This window comes from Dermochelys coriacea, chromosome 8 (genome assembly GCF_009764565.3).
Source record: "Dermochelys coriacea isolate rDerCor1 chromosome 8, rDerCor1.pri.v4, whole genome shotgun sequence".
Lineage (NCBI taxonomy): Eukaryota > Metazoa > Chordata > Testudines > Dermochelyidae > Dermochelys > Dermochelys coriacea.
The window spans coordinates 11,038,772-11,064,598 of record NC_050075.1 but is presented as its reverse complement, the minus strand read 5'-3'; the positions used below and the strand labels follow the sequence as shown (position 1 = coordinate 11,064,598).

Below are 25,827 nucleotides of genomic sequence, written 5' to 3'. Positions count from 1 at the left end.
ATAAACCTCAGAATTCTTATTAGTAGGTCAGTATGTTTTTTGGTTTTGTTTTTGTTTTTTACTCACTGGGTGTTCTATCAGTCACAGTGGGCATGAGACAGGAAGAAGAGATGTGGAGAGACTGGTGCTCCCCAGTCAAGTTCTAGACATCAGGTGATTGTGGGAGGGCAGCCTAGGAATGATAGGTAAAGCCATGTTCCTATACAAGGTTCCCAAAGGTAAGCATGGTGGTATGTAAAAGCATGGGTCCATGGGAGACATTGGGGAAAGTAGAGTTGTAGTTGGGAATGAGAAAAGGCAGACTTGTAATTTCTGGGAAGTATGTTTAGCAGGGGAATCCGCTTTCCACTAGCGTGGGCATAGGAAGATTTAATGCAAGGTTAAAGTGGAGAATTTGCACACACAAATCAGGAATTTGTAAGTTGCTGTTCTCCCACTATCTCAGCAATGGTGCTTGTAGGAAGGTGTATATTTGAAAGCGTGTGTACACAATCCAAAATAACATATATCAGATGTGTACTTAGATTGCTAATGTTGTTGTGGAAACATTGACTTTTGAATTTGCTTACTTGAGTTTAGAGTTCAATTTATTTAATGTAGCTTTTTGCACTTAATGTATGTTAGGAGGACGGACACTAATCCTTTAAAATCATTAGTACTTTCCACTTAGTATGCACGCTCTGCACAAAAGGCTCACTAAACTGGTAACAAATGACTATTTTTCATGCTGTGAAGTATAAATTAAGTCTGGCAAGAAACGGAGCAGAAGTGTAAAATAGTTTTACAAAGTGTATTTATTTATTTTATTTATTTATTCTTTAAATCCACAAATTGTAAGAAGCACTTACATCTTGTAACATCTTTTTCTTGCTTCTCCTCAGCTGGTAATGGGAATTTTTATTTATTTATTTATTTTGGTGGTTAGTGAATAGTTTGCGTTATTTTATGCTGTTTGTTCTAGCTATATTTTCAACAATTTTGTTTTGTCTGATTGTTTTTTTGTTTTTGTTTTTTTTTTAGTTCTACCTCCAGTGTTAGTGCCTAGACATAGTGAATTCAATCCACAGCACAGCCTTCTAGTTCAGTTCAGGAACCTAAGCCACAATGAACCGCACATGCCACAAAATGCTACATTTCCAGATTCTTTCCAGCAACCCAACAGCACTCCATTTTCCATTTCACCAAACAGCCCCTACCCACCTTCTCCAGTGAGCAGCACTTACCCAAGTTCCCCTGCCAGTTCTGGACCATCCAGTCCATTTCAGCTACCAGGTGAGAACAGTCCATATGCAAACTCTGATGAGAAATTAAAATATGCTTGTAGAGTAATACCAAAAGCTATTGCAATCCCCTTTTGCCTCTCTGTTTGTTTGTTTTCTGGTATCAATTGATATAGGCTTAATATCAACCAATTCTGGTACTATGTTAATCATTCATTACTACTTTTCCTTAGTCTTTGATATGGATCAAAACGAGCTCTTGTGAATTATTTGTTATGGTTTTTATTTTCCAAATACCATCTGACTTGTGGCTAGGATATGGAAAAATGAGGTTACTAAATGAATTCACTGTTTTTAAATATGAGGTGGAAAGCAGAGAGGAAGTATCTTAATATGTAACAGTCCTCTTTTAAAACAGAAGGAATTTGACATGAACAAATTCTGAATTCACAGAGGGCATAGCTTATATTAAACATCATCCAGTAGTACGGAATGGTTCTTTCTTATAAGACCTCAAATACTGCGGCAATGAGTTGTGCTGAAGAGTATTGACTTGGGACTCTTAATAAATACATGCATCTAATTAAGCATGTGTATTTACTCATCACTCTAATAACCAAGCACCTGACAACATTTAAGTGTGGCCTAGCTGAGTGAGCAAAGCAAGGCCTTATGCTCCGCTTGATGGCATCTGTCTGTCAGTCTTCATTTATAGTTTTAACTTGTGTGGTTTTTTTCCTATTTGAAGCTGATACTCCACCTCCTGCATATATGCCCCCCGAAGATCAGATGGGGCAGGATAATTCACAGTCTATGGACACAAGCAACACTATGATTCCTCAAATTATGCCAAATATATCCAGCAGAGGTAAGATAGTATGGTATATAATTAATCTTTAGTTGGCTTATTTAATGCTGAGAGCCAGATTCAGTGGTAACTTAATTGGAGTAATTGATGTGGTGTTAAGTAGATATAACTTGCAAATGAAAATGAAAGAAGTCCAGGTTGTACCAGGAGGAGCAGCCACCAGGAAGAGAATGCAAGATGAAACAACCTCTGTCTAGTTCATTTTTACATTGTTTTGTTGATTGGCTTGTTTTTGAACCACTTAAGAAGAAAACAATAAAAAACCTCTTCTTCTTTTTGAATGGCGCTTCTTTTAATAACTAAGGGTCTGATTTCCGCCCCCTGAATTGTTCAGACCCTATCTTTTACCTTTGATTGCACATGGAGTTGTGCTTGCTCGGCATCCCTGAAGATCATGCCTCAAAATGTCAATTCTAAATAAGTTTATACAGAAAATCTTTCTCTGTTTGTTTGTTTGTTTGTTTTGTTTGGCAGCACTTATTGTATAATTTTCCCCTTTGTTTACATGAGTCTTTCACATAAAGCTCAGGAAGAGGGAAGGGCACCAAAATAAGAAAATATTGTGAAACAAAACTTTCAGAGTAACTCGGGGCATCTTCAGTACCTGAAGATGCTCTTACTCACCTTTTTTAAACTGACTAGATTTCGACAAGTTGGTAGTGGCCTTTTTAAACATATCATACTGTCCTTCATAAGATACAGACGTGAGATTGCGGGAGCAATTTTTTACTGCTATGTGAAAGGAATTGTTAAATGCCTCTAAATTTGAAATACATATTGATCGATTTTAATTCCATTTTATTATAGATGTTCAACCTGTTGCTTATGAAGAGCCCAAGCACTGGTGTTCAATTGTGTACTATGAATTAAACAATCGCGTTGGAGAAGCTTTTCATGCATCTTCCACCAGTGTCTTAGTGGATGGATTTACAGATCCTTCTAACAATAAAAACAGGTTCTGCTTAGGTTTGCTGTCCAATGTTAATCGCAACTCAACTATTGAGAACACTAGGCGACATATTGGAAAAGGTAATTCATAAGTGTACGTTATGTCTCCTTTATGATTGCTTGTCAACCTATTGCTATTAAAGACTTCATTGAAAACAGGCATATTGTAATGTGCAAAAATTGAAATTATATATGGTGGTTGCAGTGGTAAATAATAAGGCTGGAGAAAAGGTTTATTTAAACAAATTGTGATTTATACAATTTGTATATATGTGATGCACATTGAAGAATTCTGGTCACAGAATCCATCCAATTAACCTAAATGATGTACAATATAAAAATTGCCTGCTTCTAGAGTAGGTGGAATACAGTTAGCAAACATGCCTGCCGTGACTGTACTGTATTCAGTGCCAGCACTTCAACAAAATTGTAGGTCCTGGGAGTATCTGTCAAGTTCCATATATACAACTACCATTTTAGATATGTTCCTCAGGAAAAAGTTCTTGCTGCTGGTTAATAATATTTCACAGTTTTTTGTTCTCAGTTCATACAGGATATTTGAGTGCTGTCTAATATGTTTAAATATCGTACGTTGAAAGCAAAACTAAAATAAGGCTTTAAGGATCTGTTTTGTTGGAGCGAATCCAAGATGGGTGGGGGTAGTTCTGGGTTTGACAGGTCTCACAGGATCTTGCAGTTTTCCCCTGGATCAGCCATGCTTTTCAGATGATAGCACTATATGAACACACAATTTTCACACAGATGAAGCCTGCTCAATCTCTTAAAGTATTTTAGTGAATTTTTAAAATGTCTCTTCATGTGCCTTTCCTTATTCATGTCTTGAGAAGAGAACCATTTTCTTATTCCTCTGCTTTATAAAGATCATTTTAGTACTTAAAATTGTTTAGATTATTCTCAAAATTGCATTACCATTGGTCAAACTGAAACAGTTGCCTAGTGCCTTAGAAAGCCAAAGGTACTGTAACAAAGTACTTTTTGGGCTACTTCTGATGTGGACTACTGGAACCATCAATAGATTAGAAATGGAGACAATATTACAGAGCTGTGCTAATGACTGTTAGTCCTGAGGGCGTTCTGTGCCAAAACGTTCAACAATTCTGCAGGTTTTATTTGTCAGATAAATGTGGAGGCTCCAGCATGGCATTGGGGAACACAGGCCACTGGATGCACAGAAGTGGGACTCTGGACCCCCCCCCCCTCAGATGAAGGTGGTTGGGGCCTGGGTGGGTACAGAATTCCCCCAGGAGTACTAGGTAGATAGGCTTGCATAAGTTAAAATTTAAAGTTAAAATCTGTAATCTTAATAATGGAATTTTAACTCTAGGATAAGTGTAGAGTCACTGTTCCTGGGACAGTTGAATTTTCTAGGATGATTTCTGTTAACCTTACAAGGGAATACAGTTACATTATCTACTTATGAAATTTACTCTGAATGTCTCCCCTTTCTATATACAACACAGCCACCAAAAATGCCAAACTTCTCACATTTTTGTAAAAGCACTGCACCCCAGCCATGGGTCACTTTTGAAATTTCAGAATTAACTTTTAAGCTATTTATTTCTTCATCTTGAGTTTTATTTTCCCCAGGAGAAGCAGACATTTCTGTTGCAGCCTGCTATGTACCTCTGTTCTCCAACTCAACACAGCCTACCTCTCCAATTCAACTCCTCAGAGATCCCCAATCAATACCTTATCATGGGAAGGTCAACTGACTAGTGGGGCAGGAAAGAAGCAGAATAGAACAGAATTACATAGGAGAGAGGCCTAACCCCAAATCTACTGTGAGCCACTTGCAGTTGATCAGCTGACGAAGCAATCTGCTTCAAAGTTACTTTCCCCAAACTTCATCCCACCCCAGACTCACAGTGGACCTAATGAGTTCACCAATAGCTGTCAGTCTGAAAGATTAGTTCAGGTCTTCCTTTATTATATGCAGTGTTCTAGCTGTGTCCATCTCAGGATATTAGAGAGACCAGATCGGTGAGGTAGTATCTTTTGTTGGACCAACTTCTGTTGGTGAGAGAGACAAACTTTTGTCCCAACATCGGGAAGAAAGGAAGGGGGAGAGGGAAATCAGCTGCGGGGAGGGGTTGTTAGAGGGTTATAGATTGTTGTAATCCATAAATCCAGTGTGTCTCTTCAGTCTGATTTTTAGTGTCTAGCAAAGCTATTAATTTAAGCTCCCAGACTCATCTTTTTGAAAGTTTGCAGGTTTCCTTTGAGGATGAGGACTAATAGGTCAGATACAAAATGATTGCTTTGTGAAAAATATTCACCCACAGGTGGTGTGGTATGGTGTTTGTCTCTTATCATTTTCCTATGCAAGTTCATTCGAGAGTGTAGTGATTGTTTATCTGGTTTCACTCACACAATTGCTATTGGGGCATTTAGTACACTGAGGTACACAACATTTTGCGATAGGCATGTATAGGACCCATGGACCTTGAAAGGTGTGGTGTGTGTGGGGGGGAGGGAGGTGATGATAGTCGTAGCAGTGAAGGTATATCTGTAGGTTATGCATCTGTTCTGGGAGGGTCTAGTGCTGCTTTGAGCTGGACACTAGGCATTTTGTCCTATAATTGGTGAGAGAAGGCCATCTAGTGGCTGATATAAAATGAAGTAGTCTGAGGTGGAAAAAGTATGTTGAACTGCTTATGTGTATATGACTGGAAAAATATCTTTTCAGGGAAGTTCTTCAAATGGAAGTCTGACTAAATTGTCTCAGAGCTCAAGGAAGTTATTTACAGTAATACAACTTGATTATAACCTGAAACAATTTTTTAATTTGTTTTTAAGGAGTTCATCTCTACTATGTTGGTGGGGAAGTCTATGCTGAGTGCTTAAGTGACAGCAGCATATTTGTACAGAGCAGGAACTGCAACTACCATCATGGATTTCACCCTACAACTGTGTGCAAGATTCCCAGTGGCTGCAGCCTTAAAATTTTTAACAATCAGGAGTTTGCTCAGCTTTTAGCTCAGTCTGTCAACCATGGATTTGAGGCAGTGTATGAGCTTACCAAAATGTGCACCATTCGAATGAGTTTTGTAAAGGTAAATACATTCTTTATCTAAGCATTTAAATTTACTGTGGAATGAGAGAGGTTCAAGAAAAGTATTCAGCTTGGCACTGATACTATACTGCAGAAAGTTATTTGCAGTGTAACATGATTTTTACATTTGAATCTGACACCTTGTGTTGGAGTATCATTACTGTTTTTATGTGTGATACTTGCCAGGTGAGCGTGTTGGCCATAGTAGTTTAGTAGGTCCCCTGCTCCATCTGGTCCAGTTAAATGCTTCCTTTCTCAGATCCAAAGCATGCTCTAAGTCTTGTAAACTTCCATTTCTAAAGGAGACTTGCAATGTGCACTCATATTTCAGTTTGAAAGATGGGGTAAGAATAAAGTGACCTGCTGGGCCACTAACGTGGCTGTGATCCATATGGTAAAACTGAAGGAATACATAACAGTTTGACTCCTCCTTGTGCCTTCCTCAGTTCCTGCTCCCCAAAAGAGTTTGAGTTCTTGGACAAATGAATTTCATCAACCTCTTGAGCCTTCAGTATACCTTTTTGTAGAATGAAGGGAGATTATTTTTTAAATTTATGCAGTCAAATTGTATTCAGTGCCTTTTAAAATAAATAAATTAAAAAAATCTGCAATATCTGTAGTTTTCAAAAAACCTGGTTTTCTATTAGTAAATGGTCTGACTCTTTCTTTTACTACAGTAAAATATGTGAATTGTGCCACTAAGCTCTTCTGTATCTGGTCTTTAAAAGGATGTTCAATATTGGTATTCAAGGTTGAAACAAAATGTATACTGAACACTTGTATAGCCCCATAGTAGTGCATGGCTCATTACAGAAAATAGAATAAGACACAGATGTTGGGTTAAAGTTCTCAGTCTCCACAGTGAAAGAAAGGAAGTGTGTGTAGAGATCACTGTAAGGTGATCAGTGGAGGAAGATTTTTGAAAGGTGGGTTTTAAAGGAGGGAGAAGGTGTTTGATGGGTAATTAATAAACACAGTTGACTTAACACATTTGTAAAGTAATTTATTTTGTTAGTGGCATGGAGCAGTGATGCTCTTAGGTTTTATTGCTTGTGGAGGCCACTCTTCCAACCTGTCTGTGTAGTTCTTGCACAGTATTCTGTGGAACATGTGGGGTGTTTTTGTACTCACAAAGAACTTACTTTGAAAATAAACTTGATGTTAATCATAGTGTAAAAAAAAAAAAAAAAAGCATCTGTTTTTTCTGATATGCTGAAGTAAAAGGCATGGCTTTAATTTACTCCTAGGATTCTTTCTTTACAAATAACTCTTCTGAGCCTCTAGAGTTAATTCAATGGTCCTTTCTGGCCTTAAAAATCTATGATCACCTAGTCTGACCATCTGCGTAGCACAGGCCATAGGGCTTCCCTAAATTAACACAAGCTTCAAATCCAATAACTTGTGGAATTGCAGCCTCTATCACTTGGAGTCCATCAATGATCTCATACAATGTTAGTATTAGCACTTTTTCTGTTATGTACTTGTTTGATGGTAGTCCCTAGGTGCCCAAAATTAGATTGGAACCCCATCACGTTGTGTACTCTACAAACTTGTACTGAGACAGTCTTTTTCCCGAAGAGCTTAAACAATGCAGGCAGAAGTTAGGAAGTTTTGTACCCATTTTATAAATGGAGAAAGGAGACACGGGGATTAACCTTGGCCAAGGCTACACAAGAAGTCTGTGTTTGAGACAGGACCAGAACCCAGAGCTGTAGTCCAGTGACAACCTCAACACCATCCTTCCTCTTTTTCCTTTTTCCTCTTCTTCCCCTTTAGATTACAATTGTTCTTGCTTATTTGGGGGCCTCTAATAGCTTTAAATGTCCTACAGCCTAACTTTTTGTATTTCCTGTTGCTAAAATTAGTTTGGATTAAAAGTATACACTCATAACATCAAAGGTATAACATTTGTTCATTTTTATAGGGTTGGGGAGCGGAATATCATCGGCAAGATGTCACAAGCACCCCATGCTGGATAGAAATTCATCTTCATGGGCCCCTTCAGTGGCTGGATAAAGTACTTACACAAATGGGCTCACCACTTAATCCCATCTCTTCAGTTTCATAGTGCTGCAGTATTACCTTCAACGCTACCTTTAGTGAACTTATTTTAATTCTAGAGAAACTTCCAGTGTGGATACTGTGAGCTAGATGGAGAACAGATATGGTTTAACTTTTTACCCCCTTTGTGACCAATTCCATTACATATTGTTGATTTATTTTTACATTTGTTTGTTCTTGTGATACTAAAGTGACAATTGAGCCCTATTGGGGGAGAGGGGAGTGCGACAAAGTTTCTTGGAAAAAATTGCAACACTTTTCCCCCTCTTCATATGAAACTTAAACAGGTATATGTCTAACTGGAACATATTTTCTTCACTGTCACATAGGGACAAGAATTTTGAAGACAGATTTTAGGAGTAAATACATATCATAGATTTTTAGTGTTAATAGAACTGTACATTCTGTTTGAACATGTGCAGCTCCAGATTTCAATCAGTATTTTATGTGTAGCTGTGTAACATCTTACAGAAGACTTCTGTCGAGTAATATAAATTATTAGCCTTGTCCCATTCCAATTTTATAACATTGCTTTTAACCACCATTTAAAGAGTAATTGATTCAAGGTAAACTTTTTCGCACTGCTGTGGACTAGTCAGTTCTTGTTTTGCCTTGATAATGCACCCATGCTGTTTTGGATGTAATTGCCAACACCTAGCTTTTTAGGTACCCTTTTGTATTTTAGTATACACGCCACTTTTTATAAATGGCAGTACTTACATTGCAAAGGAGCTAAGTTCTCTAGCTGTCTATTTTACCTATTCAGAATTGGCATGTTTTAGGCCTCTTAAATCACTTAGCAGTTGTTTTGCAGTATTAGTAATGACCCTATACTTCACTTCCAATACAGATTTGATTAATCTCTTTCTCATACTGTTTTGAAGACTGAATGGCTTAGCAAATGGTAATTGAGTGCAGAGCCTTTTATTTCTAGATCAAATGCAGATGTGGTAGATAATTATCAAAAATCATGACTGTAAAGACTTGTCCTGTGTGAAATCGTGGTCTTCATCCCAATCCTGATTGAGTTTCCCCTCACATAGTCAAGGCCTACAGTTGGCATTCTTAGCAGAGAAGCTAATGATTGCATGTAGATGGAGATTAAAGGTTTCAGAGTAGCAGCTGTTAGTTTGTATCCGCAAAAAGAACAGGAGTACTTGTGACACCTTAGAGACTAACAAATTTATTAGAGCATAAGCTTTTGTGGGCTACAGCCCAATTCATCGGATGCATAGAATGGAACATGTATAGTAAGAAGATGTATATAGATATATAGTTGTGTGTGTGTGTGTGTGTGTGTGTGTGTGTGTGTGTATACACACACACACACACACAAGGTGGAAGTTGCCATACAAACTGTAAGAGGCTAATTAATTAAGATGAGCTATTATAAGCAGGAGGGGGAAAAAAAAACTTTTGTAGTGATGATCAAGATGGCCCCTTTAGACAGTTGACAAGAAGGTGTGAGGATACTTAACTTAAGGAAATAGATTCAATACGTGTAATGACCAGCCACTCTCAGTCTCTATTCAAACCCAAGTTAATGGTATCTAGTTCGCATATAAATTCAGGCTCAGCAGTTTCTCCTTGGAGTCTGTTTTTGAAGCTTTTCTGTTGCAAAATTCCACCCTTAAATCTTTTACTTAGTGGCCAGAGAGGTTGAACAGACTCCTGTTCTTTTTGATGGAAATTAAATTGTCCTTTCTCCCACATAGGAAATCCTTCAGGGTCAGGATTGAAGCACACTCGTGTAAGGCTGTGAGAAGGCTTGTAATGCAGCTGCCTGCTGTATTTGTTGTGTCACTAATTGGAGGACTTTTGATGCCCAGGCTGTCAATACAAACACTAAATAAAAAAGGGGGGAATCTATGGGTAATGCCTTTTCCTAAGAAAATGAGGGAAAGAAATGTATTGTGGAGAATACTAGGTGAAGTGAATTATGGCCTGACTCTTTTAATTCTAAAGTTTTTTATGTGCAGAGTGCAGGACCTGTTGTTTATAATAACTATTCACCTTCACCTTCCCCTTTCCCTGTCGCAAACGTACGTTATTTACCCACCCAGATAAAATATTTGGGAGGTAGGTTGAAAACTCTAAAACTCAAGTAGCAGAAGGGTAGCCATGTTAGTCCGCATCTGTAAAAGCAGCAGAGAGTCCTGTGGCACCTTATAGACTAACAGACGTATTGGAGCATAAGCTTTCGTGGGTGAATACCCACTTCGACGGATGCATGTAGTGGAAATTTCCAGAGGCAGGTATAAATATGCAAGCAAGAATCAGGCTAGGGATAACAAGGTTAGCTCAATCAGGGAGGATGAGGCCCTCTTCTAGCAGTTGAGGTGTGAACACCAAGGGAGGAGAATTTGCTTTTGTAGTTGGCTAGCCATTCACAGTCTTTATTTAATCCTGAGCTGATGGTGTCAAATTTGCAAATGAACTGAAGCTCAGCAGTTTCTCTTTGAAGTCTGGTCCTAAAACTCAAGTACTTATTAAAGGATGCTTTGTAGTTAGCTACTTGAGCCCAAGGGTATTGATCACTTAAGTTCTTCTTGTGTCCTTTTATTGAATGACAAAGTTTGTGCTTAAATGTGGTAATCCCTGTATCACATAATACATAAGTAAATCTTTTTAAAGGAACAAAATTGTTTACATATCATGATAAATTCTGTTTCTTATGAAATGCCTTAAAGGAATAAAGCTAAACTGATAACGTTCACAGATCTATAATGCTGTCTTGTACAGGAATAAGTATTTGTACTTGATCTTAAACACTTTCTCCAGTATTTTAAAAATAAAACATTTTCAGGAAAAAGAGGAGTAACGTTATTTTGTCATTTATCTTCTGGACCACTATTTGTTCGTTTAAACTGCAGCCAACGATGGTTTTATTAAGAGCTACAAATTCAGCTGTTGCCCACAAGATCAGGCCTTCCAGAGTCAAAATAAACATTTTCCTACACCCATATTTGAGTTCTCTTCATAAGTTTGTAAATCTGCATATATTTGATATCTTTTCTAGAGTAATTTTTATGATTAATGGCATGACACAGCAGGTTAAAAGAGTAAAATCTCAGTTGCAGCGCCTCTACTAAAATTGAAAGATTTCACTGCATCCAAGCTTGACTTTTTTTTTTTTTTAATTGGCTTCATCTGTGCTCATGTATATGCCTAGCTGAAGCTAAGTAAATGATTCAGGAATGGCTGCATGGGTGTGCACGAGACAGAACTAGTGCTTAATATGGACAGGCTGGCTATATGTGCATCAGTACTATAATCTTAGCAATACAGTAGAACCTCAGAGTTACGAACACCATAGTTACGACGTGACCGGTCAACCAGACACCTCATTTGGAACCGAAGTATGCAATCGAGCAGCAGAGACACACCAGAAGAAAAAAACAAAAAGAGCAAATACAGTATAGTACATTGTGTAAAACGTAAACTACAGGTTCAACCTATGTAGTCCAGCACCCTCAGGACTTGACCAGTGCCGAACCAGAGAATTTGCTGAACCACAGGAAGTCCATGCAGAGTGCCAGCGGGTCTCCATAGGTGTAGGAAGCAGCGGTCTAAGGAGTGCTGCAGCACCTCCAGGCTTTACATCCACTGTGCCCCCCCCCCCACCTGGGGCCCCACTGCCACCCGGGGTCCTGGCTACCAGCCCCATGCCTGGGGGTTCCAACGCCGGCCCCTCGCACAGGGTCACAGCTGCTGGGCCCCAGGTCTTCCCTCCTCCCTCCCAGAGTTTTAATGTCACAAATCAGCTGTTCGCGGTGCTCCGGAAGCGCTGGGAGGGAGGAAGAATTGGTAAGCGCAGGGCTGCCTGTGCATGAGGAGAGGGGGGAGCGTGGTGCTGGATGCTCCACTCTCGCTAATTTTTCCCCCTGGGTGCTCTAGCCCTGGAGCACCCACTTAGCACTTATGCCGGACCACACATTTCCAGACCAGGGAGTGCCGGATTAGAGAAGTTCAACCTGTACTTTTTAAAAAAAAAAAGGCATTTTTCTTCATAGTAAAGTTTCAAAGCTGCGTTAAGTCCATGTTCAGTTGTATAGTTTTGAAAGAACAATCATAATGTTTTGTTCAGATTTATGAACGTTTCAGAGTTTGAAACAACCTCCATTCCTGAGGTGTTCATATCCTATTGCCTTGCTCCTACATTTTCTTTTGCAGAGGCAGGCTTCCGAAGTGTTGGGCTTGCAGTTTTTAAGTGATGCTTATCATAAATACTAGGACTCGGTAAGAGCTTTCTAGTTTTGTGTGGTGCAGAGTCATGATGTATTTAGTTCTGTTTAGTTTTATTTGTGTTGGAGTATCACCATTCACACATTTATGTAAGGATAGGCTGGCTGAGAACTGCTTGACACTAAATATATTTAAATTCTATGATGGCAAAGATGGAAGCACTGATCACGCTATACCTGTGAGTGCAATTGCTGTTTAATTACATTGCTAACAGGTACAGAGAAACTGGATGGATCAGGGTCTCGGAAATAGGAGATCAAACCTAGCCCTGCTCAGACTGTGTTACCATTGTATGAAAGCAATTTTGCCCTATGTAAAATAAAGTAAAACTTCAATCTTTGTTTGGTGGGCATATTTCTATATCTCACTAGCCACCAGCAATTAATTGTTAGCAACACCAGCAGAGAGCCTAAAGATAGAACACCTATATGCATATAGATTATAGGCATATACTGAACTACCGTTTTGGCTGGCTCATAAAGCTGCCGGGGCATGACAGAGTGAAGTGAAAGTTTGGACAGAGGACTTTAGCCTTACAAGCTGTCAATCCAGAACTTTTCATGAGTATTAAATTCATTTAATTCTACTTGAAGGGGCAACATTGGGTTACGAGATATCCTGTAGAACCAATATGTAACTTTTTGGTATGACTGAACAGATAAAAATGGCTGGTAAGTCAAAATAATTGAGCAGCTTACATGTTGTGATTGGTATAGGATTTCTTAAAGGAAACCTTGGAATTCTTGATGTTTTGCTTGAAGCTATTGTTTTTTTTCCACAGTATTACAATGTAAAAGTTTCAGAGTAGCAGCCGTGTTAGTCTGTATTCGCAAAAAGAAAAGCAGTACTTGTGGCACCTTAGAGACTAACAAATTTATTAGAGCATAAGCTTTCGTGAGCTACAGCTCACTTCATCAGATGCATTTGGTGGGGGGAAAAGAAAATGTAAAAGTTGTACAGAATACCCGTCGGGCAAATACTCTTGTAGTCTAGGGCTGGCAAACCCATGTAAAAATGTGTCAAGATTTTCCTCGCTTGAAATACTCTGGAAACCACTGTTTGGGAAACTAAAACATTAGTTAGGTAGCAGTTTTCAATAAGTAAAAGCCATTTTACTTTTTTTTTTTTGCCTCAAAAGTTAGTTTGTTTTTATTTATTTATTTATTTTGTAGTCATGAAGTTTTTCCTTATGGAGTAAACCCATTTTGAATTCAAATTGATAGACTAAACTATTGTGTTACATTGTAACTGTGCTTTCTTATGCTGCTCCAGAAATCTACTTTTATGGTTATTGCTAGCATAAACTTTATGCTTCTGTTTACATGGTAGGAAACATTGGGGTTTTTTTTCATTTAACTCTGTTATCTTCGTTTTGTTTAACTTTAAAATTATTAGGTTTTGTTATGTTTTTAAAAATATTTTTTGCATACTGCTGCCCATATTTGAATAAACATGAAAAATCCCCATTCAGAAAGGCTTTTTTCCCGTTTTGCTCTAAATATAATTCAGTGGATGCCTCCAGTACTTATAAATGTATGTTTATAGGTATGTTATAAAAAGTATAATTTGAAACTCCTACAAGATATAATGACCCATAAACTCTTAATTCTTGTAATTGTCACTATTGGTGTGTTTAGTTATATACGTATTGCTCCTTATTGAAGTGAGAACAGGGAATTCCATTCCATAGGCAGTTTGCCTGGAGCACTTGAGGCTATAATGTAGGGTTTGTTTGGGTTTTTTTTTTTTTTAAAGAAGATTTTGATTAAAAACTTAATGTATTTGAGAATTCTTTTGTCAGCTGGATTGTGAGGTCAGTTTATTAAAACATATTAAGGTACATCACAATCACAATAACCATATTGGCTTATGTACAATGTATTTTTGTATATCACCCAACATACTGTGGACAACGGATACCAGCAATTTGACAACAGTTGTTTGCCATACATAAAATCTTAGCTGTACCACCTATTTAATGAGATTCTGGAGAGTAATTTTTTTGAACTTACCCGTGGCTAGCAAAACAGTCTTAAACAACCCAGCATCCTGCCTAAGCCTGTAGAACTTGAAACGAGTGACTGACAGCTTCCTCATGGGGAAAAAAAAAACTGAGAATATTCCTTTTGAAACTGTTTCCTTAAATATTTCAGTAAAACTTAATGTCTGTGTTTTCACCTCCCTTTGAAATGTTTTAGAGGTCTGCAAATGAAAGATTGCTTTAGCACAATACAGACTCATCTGAGCCTTTCATAGAGTTTGACCTGATTAGCATTTTACTCTCTGAATTTATGCAGTTCTAATCTTATTCAAGGGTACCCAATATTTTACAGGAAATAGCAGAGAATTTATTATCAAGGTAATGTACAGAGTTACATGCTATGCCAGTCCACATAAAAGCAACAGGAGGGACCCATTATTAGATTAGTTAGTACAAAGCTGAAACAGAGGTGATGGCACTGCTTGATCTTGTCAGCACTTCCTGCTTAGGGAATTGCTGTGGGCAGGCACCAAGCTTCTTATCGTAATGCTGCCTATGATTTTCAAAGGCTTTCTCAATTGAAAAAATTATTGGGGGAAAAAAAATACAAAACCAAGTTGATAGCTGTGAAAGTATAAGAACTGGTGTAGAAAAAGACTTGGGCCTTTTTACTACCTTCACACAGCTTTCAAACTTGATAATACAATAAAATGACATTTCTCCAGTTTCTCTCAGCTATCAGAAGTCAGGATCTGATGTTACTATACACAAAGTCAATAACGGTGCTGTTTTTTCTTCAGAAATCTTTGAGGAGTAGAGTTGGTGGAGAATTTTTCAACCTAATGTGTTCATTAGAAAATTGCAATATTTCCCAGAAATGTGCTGTTTTTCAGCAAAACTTGTCTGGATGTTTTCTCATGTGCGGGCTACAATTTTAGTCAAAATGAGACCCCCTCATCCCAGAATAGCCAGTAGCCCAGTAATTAAGGCACTCCCTTGGGATGTACCCTTCCCTGTCTCAACCTGCATCTCCCATATCCCAGGTGAGTACCCTAACTGCTGGGCTATTAGGCTGTTCCTATTTTTTGCAAAACTTTTTGGAAGGTCTTGGTTTTGTCCTGCTGCAGATTAAAAATAAAACGTTAACATTTTTTGCCAAACAGAATTCTTGTTTTCTTGCAAGCCCTCCTAAGGAGGCTATTAAAAGGCAGTTAGAACAATGTCAGTTTGGGATAATGTACAGAAATATCAAACATCAGGGTTAAACTAAAACAACTTTAAAAACGTCCACCTTAATACGGTGTGGTCTTGCCATAGCTATAGCTGAGACTTGCTGTGACAGGATCCCCAGGGTGCAGTCTGGGACTGTGGGACCACTGTGCCCCATGAACCTCTCCAGCCTGGCCTGTCTCTCGTAATGCCTTGCTAGTGACCAGCCGCAAAACCCTCCAGGTGCTGTGATCACTCAGCGTACAACAGCATGTGGAGGCCCACACCCAATTATATTGCATGGATGCTCCCAGAGCCACTCATGAACCACACAGGGAAAGGCACCAGCCAAATCCCTCCTAGCACTTTACTCCAGGAATATACCATCTTGCACTGTTCAAGATGAGCAGTGCACATTTATTAATTGGTTCACCACTTCATCAATGGAAAGTGGACATACTCCAGCCTTCACAAACTTGAGCAGATTTGCGACACACTTCAAGGAAACTCACTGCTAAAGATAAACAGTTAAACAAATGTATTGATTATGAAAGATAGATTTTAAGTAACAGTCAAAAAGTCAGAATTAGTTACCAAATGAAAATAAAATGTAAGCACACAGTCTAAACTCTCAACCGTATTAAACTGGGCAACATCTAGATTAAGCAGTTTTTCTTAGCCCACTGGATACTGCAGTTCATAGTATCTTTGAAATCTGGGTCAGTCTCCTCTGCTTAAGTCTTCCCAGTGTTCTTGTTGCTTGCAGCATGGGTGGGGGCAGGAGGAAAGGCCAAGCATGAGGTCCCTGTGTTGTTTTATACCCTCAGTCCCATGTGCTTGGAGAATAGAAGTCCAGGCATGTCTGGTGGGCATTGCTGATTCCACAGGCAAGGTTGAGCAATTCCCCTGGTGTGGCCTTATGCAGGTGAGTCATTGAGTTGTAACTCCCTTGCTGGACAATGGCTGGTGATGTCTGTTCAGCAGCACCAACCCAGCTGTTGGTTAATTCCCTTGTCATTGTCTCTGTAAAGCTAGTATCTGGGTGCCTCCCAAACCCACAGCATATTTTAGTGAAAACCATACAACGCAATTCTTATAATTTTATATGCATTGATGATACACTTATTTAGCTGGAACAGTGACTTTCAGCCGATCATAACCTTTCCCCTGATACCTTATGTCAAGGTTCCTTCCCTACTCTGAATTCTTGGGTACAGATGTGGGGACCTGCATGAAAACCACCTAAACTTATTTTTACCAGCTTAGGTTAAAACTTCCCCAAGGTACAAACTATTTTACCTTTTGCCCTTGGACTTTATTACTGCCACCGCCAAGCGTCTAACAAATATATAACAGGGAAAGAGCCCGCTTGGAAACATATTTCCCCCCAAAATCCTCCCCTTTCCTCCCTACACCCCCTTTCCTGGGGAAGGCTTATAAAAATCCTCACCAATTTGCATAAGTGAACACAGACCTAAACTCTTGGATCTTAAGAACAATGAAAAAGCAATCAGGTTCTTAAAAGAAGAATTTTAATTGAAGAAAAAAAGTAAAAGAATCACCTCTGTAAAATCAGGATGGTAAATGCCTTACAGGGTAATCAGATTCAAAACATAGAGAATCCCTCTAGGCCAAACCTTAAGTTACAAAAAGACACAAAAACAGGAATATCCATTCCATTCAGCACAACTTATTTTATCAGCCATTTAAACAAAACAGAATCTAACGCATATCTAGCTAGATTACTTACTAAGTTCTAAGACTCCATTCCTTTTCTGTTCCCGGCAAAAGCATCACACAGACAGCAAGAGAGCCTTTGTTTCTCCCCCCAGCCTTGAAAGTATCTTGTGTCCTCATTGGTCATTTTGGTTAGGTTACAGTGAGTTATCCTAGCTTCTTAACCCTTTACAGGTGAAAGGGTTTTTCCTCGGGCTAGGAGGGATTTTAAAGGTGTTTACCCTTCCCTTTATATTTATGACACCTTACAAGGCATGCTTTATATGCACTATCACAATTATATAAAAATGAGGAATATGGGGGTTACAGGATGCTCCCCCAAGATATAGACTTGCTTTTGTCCCACTTACTCCTAAAATCCTCAAAGGTCATTTCCAACTTCATATTTTACATGTGTAGCTGGTGAGTAAATTTCTTTTCCTAAACGCTTGTCATTTGAGAGAGACAGGAGTTTGTGGTGAGAGAGGAAGCAGTTGCTGGTTCATGTTTTGGACTTTCTTCTAATAACATGTCTTCTCATCTTTTCCCCTCATCCCCTTCCAAAAAAAAAAAAAAAAGCCCTAGAACATTCAAATAAAATTTAATTAGATCCTACTGCACAAAACCATTTCTGAGCCAGGGGCAATTATTTTTGCAAGCAAATAGCTAGCTTTCCAAAATAGCAATGTCAAAATGGCCTCTTGGGCTCTAATGTACTTTTAAAGGGTGTCAAATGAATGAAAACCTAAGCTTTCATTTAAGAATAAAATAAAGCCTCCAGCCCTCTTCCTGGTGGAGACAGCAGTCAAATTAGAAACCTTGCTAAGTAATTTGTTGCAGATCTTTATTTTTAAAAGATCGGAACCCATTTCTCCAGGGTAGTTGCTCTCTTGAATTATAACCCATCACCAGAACTTCAGAACTTTTGGTTACTTTTAAACTTAACCCTAACTTTAAAGCTTCAGGGATTCTAATATTAGTATCTCTAATAATTACCACTTTCTTGCAAGGCTTTTTACCCTTGATTTGCTATGTTTTTCTCGAATTGCAGCTGAATAAGTTTTGTCTGTAAAATAAGCTTTTGTCTTTAGGCTCTCTGCTACAGCTGATACTACTTTAAGTTGAAACTTATATGTTGTAAGAACAAAATGTAAAAGCTTTATTAATCCTGTCTGTTTTTTCCTGTGAGGGAATTTAGAAGTATTGTAACAATGAATACATTTCATGCCTGCTCATTAATAACTATCCAACTAAACACTGTTCATGTAATAGCTTTACTCAGAAGACAGAGCTTTAAACAAAAATACTCCACATTCTGGGTTAAGTGCCATAGTTCCTACTCTCAGTCCTAATGGAGGATGACAGCCAAATTTCCAATTGGCATATAAAATAAAAATTAAGTACTTATGAAACCAAGCTCTTAAACGTGTCTGAAGTCTTGCTTGTTTTGGCTAATCCATGTAACTTCAACACTCACATGTCAAATATATGAATACAGTTTCTCTTGAAATGTAGCTAAAACTGTCACTTATGCCTGTAGCATTTCATGTCATGTACAGCTTACAATTTTCTATTTAGTATAAATATAAGTGACATTTAGAGTCTATTTTCTATAGTGATTTCTCTAGTTAACCCATTGGATGAAAAAGCTCACTGAGTGAGATACTGAAATACTAATCGAAAGGAACTTTTCAGAAAGTGAAACTAGTATAAAGCTGCCTGTTTCTTGAGTGCTGCAGACAATAGGGCTACAGCTAGAAATGAATCTCACCAAATATGAAACTGTGATCACTCCTGAAGGTCGAAACAGCAGCCTGGATTTCTACATAGACTGCTTCCGCCGACGTGCACGAGCTGAAATTGTGGAAAAGCAGCATCGCTTACCCCATAACCTCAGCCATGCAGAACACAGTGCCATCCACAGCCTCAGAAACAACTCTGACATCATAATCAAAAAGGCTGACAAAGGAGGTGCTGTCGTCATCATGAATAGGTCAGAGTATGAACAAGAGGCTACTAGGCAGCTCTCCAACACCACTTTCTACAAGCCATTACCCTCTGATCCCACTGAGAGTTACCAAAAGAAACTACAGCATTTGCTCAAGAAACTCCCTGAAAAAGCACAAGAACAAATCCGCACAGACACACCCCTGGAGCCAGGACCTGGGGTATTCTATCTGCTACCCAAGATCCATAAACCTGGAAATCCTGGACGCCCCATCATCTCAGGCATTGGCACCCTGACAGCAGGATTGTCTGGCTATGTAGACTCCCTCCTCAGGCCCTTCGTTACCAGCACTCCCAGCTATCTTCGAGACACCACCGATTTCCTGAGGAAACTACAGTCCATTGGTGATCTTCCTAAAAACACCATCCTAGCCACTATGGATGTAGAAGCCCTCTACACCAACATTCCACACAAAGATGGACTACAAGCCGTCAGGAACAGTATCCCCGATACTGTCACGGCTAACCTGGTGGCAGAACTTTGTGACTTTGTCCTGACCCATAACTATTTCACATTTGGTGACAATGTATACCTTCAAATCAGTGGCACTGCGATGGGTACCCGCATGGCCCCACAGTATGCCAACATTTTTATGGCTGACTTAGAACAACGCTTCCTCAGCTCTCGTTCCCTAATGCCCCTACTCTACTTGCGCTACATTGATGACATCTTCATCATCTGGACCCATGGAAAAGAAGCTCTTGAGGAATTCCACCATGATTTCAACAATTTCCATCCCACCATCAACCTCAGCCTGGACCAGTCCACACAAGAGATCCACTTCCTGGACACTACGGTGCTAATAAGCGATGGTCACATAAACACCACCCTATATCGGAAACCTACTGACCGCTATTCCTACCTACATGCCTCTAGCTTTCATCCAGATCATACCACTCGATCCATTGTCTACAGCCAAGCGCTACGATATAACCGCATTTGCTCCAACCCCTCAGACAGAGACAAACACCTATAAGATCTCTATCATGCATTCCTACAACTACAGTACCCACCTGCTGAAGTGAAGAAACAGATTGACAGAGCCAGAAGAGTACCCAGAAGTCACCTACTACAGGACAGGCCCAACAAAGAAAACAACAGAACGCCACTAGCCATCACCTTCAGCCCCCAACTAAAACCCCTCCAACGCATCATCAAGGATCTACAACCTATCCTAAAGGATGAGCCATCGCTCTCTCAGATCTTGGGAGACAGACCAGTCCTTGCTTACAGATAGCCCCCCAATCTGAAGCAAATACTCACCAGCAACCACACACCACACAACAGAACCACTAACCCAGGAACCTATCCTTGCAACAAAGCCCGTTGCCAACTCTGTCCACATATCTATTCAGGGGTTACCATCATAGGGCCTAATCACATCAGCCACACTATCAGAGGCTCGTTCACCTGCGCATCTACCAATGTGATATATGCCATCATGTGCCAGCAATGCCCCTCTGCCATGTACATTGGCCAAACTGGACAGTCTCTACGTAAAAGAATGAATGGACACAAATCAGACGTCAAGAATTATAACATTCAAAAACCAGTTGGAGAACACTTCAATCTCTCTGGTCACTCGATCACAGACCTAAGAGTGGCTATACTTCAACAAAAAAGCTTCAAAAACAGACTCCAACGAGAGACTGCTGAATTGGAATTAATTTGCAAACTGGATACAATTAACTTAGGCTTGAATAGAGACTGGGAATGGATGAGTCATTACACAAAGTAAAACTATTTCCCCATGGTATTTCTCCCTCCCACCCCACCCCCCACTGTTCCTCTGATATTCTTGTTAACTGCTGGAATTAGCCTACCTGCTTGTCACCATGAAAGGTTTTCCTCCTTCCCCCCCTGCTGTTGGTGATGGCTTATCTTAAGTGATCACTCTCCTTACAGTGTGTATGATAAACCCATTGTTTCATGTTCTCTGTGTGTGTGTATATAAATCTCTCCTCTGTTTTTTCCACCAAATGCATCTGATGAAGTGAGCTGTAGCTCACGAAAGCTTATGCTCTAATAAATTTGTTAGTCTCTAAGGTGCCACAAGTACTCCTTTTCTTTTTGTGATCACTCTGGGTGCCAAAGTGGAAAAAGAGTTGGCAATTAATTGAAAATAGGATTCTGTTTGTGAGAGAGAAAGAATGGGAGGACCCTTGAAAACATTTCTGTCTCTGACCCCTACCCATCTGGTGTACTCCAGATGTCACTTCTCCTACGTTCTCCTTGGTTTGACTGCCTTCTATGAGGCAGAAGCATTAGGAAGAACTGCCCGTCTAAATCCCCTTTAACATGCTAAGGTAACCAGAGCTGAGCACTCTTACATTTATAAAGGGGGGCCCTGCTGTGTCAGTCCTATACCCATGCTCCTGTTTGCACCCCAAGGATCATGCTGTCTCGGTTTTCCCAGAGGTACCCAATACCTCTGGACTACCCTGTCTCTAGACCCTGCATGGAAACAGAAGAGAAGAGTCACTCTGTTTTCTTATCAACGGGGCCTAAGGCTGCAACTCCCACTTAACTACAATGTTTGCTGAAGCTTTTTCTTCACTCCTAAAAAGAGCGGGGGTTTAAATTGGGGTGATGTGTTAGCCATCCTGATGTCAAAACACAGTGAGGATAAGGCACTCAAGTTTTAATGCAAGGACAGGCCCAGCCACCCATGAGATGCAAAGTGTATATGTGTGATGTCCTGCCACAGCTGTTGCCTCTCTGGCACTGCAGTGTCTGTCCCAGCAAACACTGAAGCAATCTTTTCTTGTGCCTGCTGGCTTGTCCCTGCCACACTTGCCTTTCTTGCAAAGGTTTGTGCACTTGTTTAATTTTAAGCATGTGAGTAATCCTATTTAGTTCAAGTCGACTCACGTTTGTCTTCTCGAGATTGGGGGCTTAGATGGCCTAAGCTGTCTCTGTGCAGTGGTGCCTGTCTGTCTTTGACATGCCCTCTGCCTATCCCATTTTCACATGCCCATCCTTCAAGGCCAGCCCCAGACGCTGGCAGCACGCAGAAACCTTTCGTGATTCATATTAAAGGGGACCCTATGCATGTGTTCCCGCTTGCACCCCAGGGATCAACACAGGTTTTTGAAAATTTAGCCCTTTAGGGAAAAAAAAGGTAGAAATAACGGATCAATAGTGTAACATATTAAGACGCTCCAGACACGTCTTACTGAGATATTAATCTGTTGCTTGACTTTATGCCTTAAAGCATACTTGAGGCATGTTCTAGTAAAATATATCCTGCTTTCTCTTAATCCGACATTCAAAGATCCCCCTTACATAGAGAAAACAATCTTAAAAAAGCTATTCAGTAGCTATTCAGTTATTGCTCCTGCCCTTGCGTAATGGTGCCCTTCGTATGTGGATCCATTCAGCAGGTTGCATATGCATCAGTAATGCATGTTGCATCAGTGCACTAATTCGGGCTTTTAAAAATTTGCTTTCATGAAGAAAGCACTTTGTGTCACAGAAATGCTGATTTTTCCATTTAACGTGTCATCTTCAGTGTCTCAGCCTATAAGATTTAGTATTCCATTGACAAAATAGTTACAGAGCTTTATATTCATCCGGCAAAAGGTTTATGTAGAGCTAAATAATACATGCAGTCAATGCGTTTTGTCCAGAAAATGAATAAACTTCATTGCATACTTAAAATCATTGAACTTTCCATTTCCACAAGACTCTTCTGATCTGAGGTACATGGTCACATTTTGCAAATGTGTATGGAAAAGCAGCAGCTGAGGCTTGACAGGGTCAAGAAATGTGATGAGTTAATGCAGAACCTGACCCATTAATTCTAATTTACTCTATCATCTGCTAATATGTAGCTGAAGTCAGTCACCTTGGCCCAGAAATCAGGTATTTTGTTTTTGTTCAAAAAGAAAAGCATGTTTAGTCATCAGCCCATGCTGTGACATTGTTTTAAGGTTTAAAAGGGAAACTGGAGCCAATATTAATCTTCTGATTTGGGATGCAAAGCAAGCTGTTTTCCATCTTATTCTGCTAAAATGGATTCCTGAAAAAAATCCCCAAGCAATGTAAATTCTAATCCATTTGATTAAGCCTTGGTGTATTTAAATCCTTGGTGTTACCATAGTTCTAGATGAGTATTAGTAAGTTAATGGATTTATCGTGTGGGTATCTTTCTGCAGGAGACAGGCAATAGTGGTTTTGGATGAGACCATTTATAATGTAACATTTAACACAAAACATGCCGACTATTTCATGGGTAAAGATATGTACTTAGATATCATCTTGCTGGGTAGGTAACACACAGAGAAAGTATACTTTTCTATTAATTATACACTAGGAATCCCCACTCCAGTCATTGAAAATTTTTAGAGGGAGGACATATCTTGAAGAGGAGTGGATCACCAAGAAGAGCAGAGAGAGGGTGGCAAAAGACTTTTGAAATCTGTGATTTATCCATCCCTGGCTTTGCTCATTTGGCTTGAGGATCAGGTGAAGCCAAAACTGAAGTAAAACTCATGGGGGTGTAAATCTCTACAATGCAAAACCACCAGAAAAGTTAACTGCAACCCCACATGAATCAGCCTTTCATATAGCCTCATTACTTCCTCAGTCCCTTTTTTAGCCAAGCCACAACACTGTACTTTTTTGGTGGTGGGTTGTTGATTTTTTTCCCCCTCTGCCAGCCAAGCCACTCAACCCAAATGCGGATCTTTGGCAATCTTTGTGTTCTGGTGAGTCCCATATGTTTCACGGTCTTCTGAGTCTGCATCCCTCGTTCATAATCAGTTGCCAGCATTTACTGAAAGAAAAACTTTTCTGGGCCAGATCCAAAGTCCAGTGGAAAGACTCCCACTGCCTTCAGTGGGCTTTGGAGAAGATCTTCTCAGAGGCCAGTCTTTTAGGAGGCCATATTTTGGGAGAGTTTAAGTATCTGAGTACAAATGCCAAAAGAGAGAGTGCAAATCTCAGTGCTTTTGTGTTAAGTAAGTCATTTGATTGCACCCACAAAGAAGATCTGGCCCAAGCATTACCAACCAACACATAAAATGCCAAGAAATTAGGTCCTTCAGCACTTGACTACTCTCACCCTTTCCAGGCAGAGTGCACCCACTAGCCATGTCTCGTTGAATATACCATCCATTTGTAAAGTGTTCTACAGGGTCTCCTGCCTGAAAATTGCTATACAGCTATTAAAGAACTATAGCAACACATGCACTCTTGCTGATGAAAAATGCCACAGGAAATTGGTTAGAGCAGTCTGTCTAGATTTGTATCCTCCCTCTGAATGGCCTGTATCGGCTGTGTCAGCAGAAGGTGCAAGAAGCCCTGCAATAGGCAGCTATGGAATAGCCTGTTTTATGCCCTGAAGCATAAGACCGAAATCCTAACCCTATTGACATTAATGAGAGATTTTCCATTAACGATGATGGGACCAGGATTTTATCTTGAGGGTTTATATCCCTTGCAGAACCCTTGGATTTTAATTTTCTTTTTAGGGATTTAAAAAAAAAACTTTACTGGATGTATCTCTGGCTGTTCTTAGTCATATCAATCGCTCGTCTTTTTTGAATCCTGGTACTATAGCATCAACCTTACTTTTTCTTAATATTTTTATTATTTGTACTGTGGGAGTGCCTAGGAACCCTGGTCATAGACCAAGAACCCATTGTGCTAGGTGCTGGTACAAACAGAGTTCAGCCTCTCAAAGTATTTTATGGTATTTTTATTTAAAGATATTTTAAAATGTAACTTTTTAAGAAAAAAGTGTCCGAGGTTTATTTTTACCCAGTTATTTTTCCTATGCTTAGGTAGCCTGACATACATAAAGAAAATATCAGGGGGTGGGGGGAATTTTCTTTCCTCATTTTTAAAAGCTGAATCTCAAATGTGCAAAGAACGTGCTTTATTTTCAAGACTGAATTTTTACAGCCCATTGAAACTCATTTGCGCAAATTACAAAGGATACTTTTTGTATGATGCTCCATTTCCTCTTCTGCTAAGGAGCTGATTTAAAAAAAAATGAAGTTACTAAATTATCAAGATAGCTTTACATAGTGCGTTGGGCACTGCTGAATCACCCGTTTGAAGGAAAACAGGTCTGGACTTGCAATGCTGTGTGTATGTGTAGAAAATATGACAAAAATGCACAAATCTTGCATGCAACGTATTTCACACTTTCAAACAGAAACTTGCTTAAAAGCATCCATTAGTGTAGACTGCTAATAATGCCAGCTTCTTTCTGCTTGATTGAAAATGGTGCTTTTGAAGATGCAGTGAAAATAGTGAGAATCAAATAAAACACTTTTAATATATCACAAATTCCATAGTTATGTGTCATAATCTTTTAGTTAGCTAGTTAATTGTCTACCGAAGAATGCACAGTCTTGGAGATGGTGGTGAGGTAGGAACCCTGTTCTAACATATGTAAAATAAGAAAGATCAATTTACTACAAAATGAAGAGACAGATTTTTAACTAGTGCCTAGTATGATCGGAAGAGGGGCATTGTAAATTATCCTGT

The 25,827-nt window shown here is 39.4% G+C and overlaps 1 protein-coding gene across 7 annotated transcripts in view; it reads left to right on the top strand.

The window, feature by feature from the left end:
- Positions 1-10,982, top strand: part of SMAD5 (SMAD family member 5) — a 39,571-nt gene extending 28,589 nt beyond the window's left edge. For all 7 annotated transcript variants that reach the window (XM_043490462.1, XM_043490464.1, XM_038414268.2 and 4 more), the window contains 5 exons: positions 1,021-1,272; positions 1,969-2,088; positions 2,896-3,117; positions 5,854-6,110; positions 8,034-10,982. In XM_043490462.1, coding sequence (XP_043346397.1) covers positions 1,021-1,272; positions 1,969-2,088; positions 2,896-3,117; positions 5,854-6,110; positions 8,034-8,177 — 995 coding nt within the window. In that variant the 3' untranslated portion in view covers positions 8,178-10,982. The remainder of the gene's footprint in view (positions 1-1,020; positions 1,273-1,968; positions 2,089-2,895; positions 3,118-5,853; positions 6,111-8,033) is intronic.
- Positions 10,983-25,827: the final 14,845 nt, after the last annotated feature.